This window comes from Octopus bimaculoides, chromosome 30, assembly GCF_001194135.2.
Source record: "Octopus bimaculoides isolate UCB-OBI-ISO-001 chromosome 30, ASM119413v2, whole genome shotgun sequence".
Classification (NCBI taxonomy): Eukaryota; Metazoa; Mollusca; class Cephalopoda; order Octopoda; family Octopodidae; genus Octopus; species Octopus bimaculoides.
The window spans coordinates 4,818,119-4,819,592 of record NC_069010.1 but is presented as its reverse complement, the minus strand read 5'-3'; the positions used below and the strand labels follow the sequence as shown (position 1 = coordinate 4,819,592).

The window sequence follows — 1,474 nt, the reverse complement described above, 5'->3', positions numbered from 1 at the left end:
AAAAAAAAAAACTAATTAATACAAAAATATCTAATTAAAAACATCAACTAAATAATAAACAAACAAAAATTTAATGAATGAAAGAGGAAATTGAAGCAATTCTCACCTTAAACATTTTCTTCTTCAGCTCTACGGTCCGTCCATTGTCTGCGGTATAGTTACCTCCCTGGTAAGGACCAAGGTCACTTTCCTTGATTGACTTACTCAGGTTTATTAACTTCTTCGCTTTCATTTTACCCTGTCAAACAAAATTCATACATACTTTAGTATATATCCACTCTATAAATGTGAGTATATATACACAGTGGCCCAAAAGTCACAAAGGTGTTAATAATTCATTTACGATAACTTAACATCACATAATATATATATATATATATATATTACATACAAAATTAAGAGGAATGACCACCAGAGTGTACTGGGTGCTTTTTATGTGGCACCATCACCAGTGCTTTTACCATGACATATATATGTGTGTATACGCGCACACACACACACACACATATATATATATATGTACACATTTATTAAATAAACCCCCAAAAATTGGAAAATATATATACACACACACATACATGAAACCATAATCATTGTTTTAATGCTCACTTTTCCGTGCTTGCATAGGTCGGACAGAGTTTATTAAGCCAAATTTTCTACGGCCAGATGCCTTGTCTGTTGCCAACCCTCACTTCTTTTTGAGCAAGGTAATATTGCCAGACATGGAGAAACATTACCTTTCTTGGAAGGTGACAGAATATTGGGAAGGAACAACACTGCTTGTATAACAGTAACACTTATTTACAACTACCATCTGATGTTAAGGCAAGGAGACAGTAACACACACCAAACATACATATGTATATAACAGGCCTCTATCAACTTCTGTCTACCACATCCACTCACAAGGCTTTGGACAATCCAAATACATACACACACATTACAGCTATTGAGAGGAAAGAAGAAAGAAGCGCTTACATGTGAGCTCTGTAACATGGTTAACTGGGTGAGAAAGTCCAACAAACGCGTCTCCTGTTCCACTGGGCCCAACCAATCACAGTCAAGGGCTTTCGCTGTAGAGAAACCCTCCAGGGCCTCTTGGTAGTCTTCCTGGTATTTGTATGCCTGGCAGGATTATAAAGAACAAAAGTAAAGAAAAAAACATATAAGATATATATAGCAGAGACTCCAGCTAAGAAGATCTGAAGAAGGAATTCTAATCCCGAAATATCATCGGACTATAGATAACCAAGTTACAACAGGTATACAGTCCATTTTTTGTTCTATAGTGCATTGTTATACCTTTCTAAACATTTTATTCTTTACAAACAATACACAATGCTTCAAGCGAACTACAATACTCTCATATATAAGATAATAATTTTTAGAACCATTATCATCATCTTTATGCTGTGTGCATGTGTGTTGCAGCGCCTGCCATTCTGGTCTCTGCTGAAGAGGAGATAACGACTCT

The 1,474-nt window shown here is 35.8% G+C and overlaps 1 protein-coding gene across 1 annotated transcript in view; it reads right to left on the bottom strand.

The window, feature by feature from the left end:
* Positions 1-1,474, bottom strand: part of LOC106881806 (tetratricopeptide repeat protein 5) — a 14,443-nt gene that overhangs the window by 1,008 nt on the left and 11,961 nt on the right. The window contains exons 6-7 of the mRNA XM_052978093.1: positions 979-1,125; positions 107-238 (exon numbers count right to left, since the gene is read on the bottom strand). Coding sequence (XP_052834053.1) covers positions 107-238; positions 979-1,125 — 279 coding nt within the window. The remainder of the gene's footprint in view (positions 1-106; positions 239-978; positions 1,126-1,474) is intronic.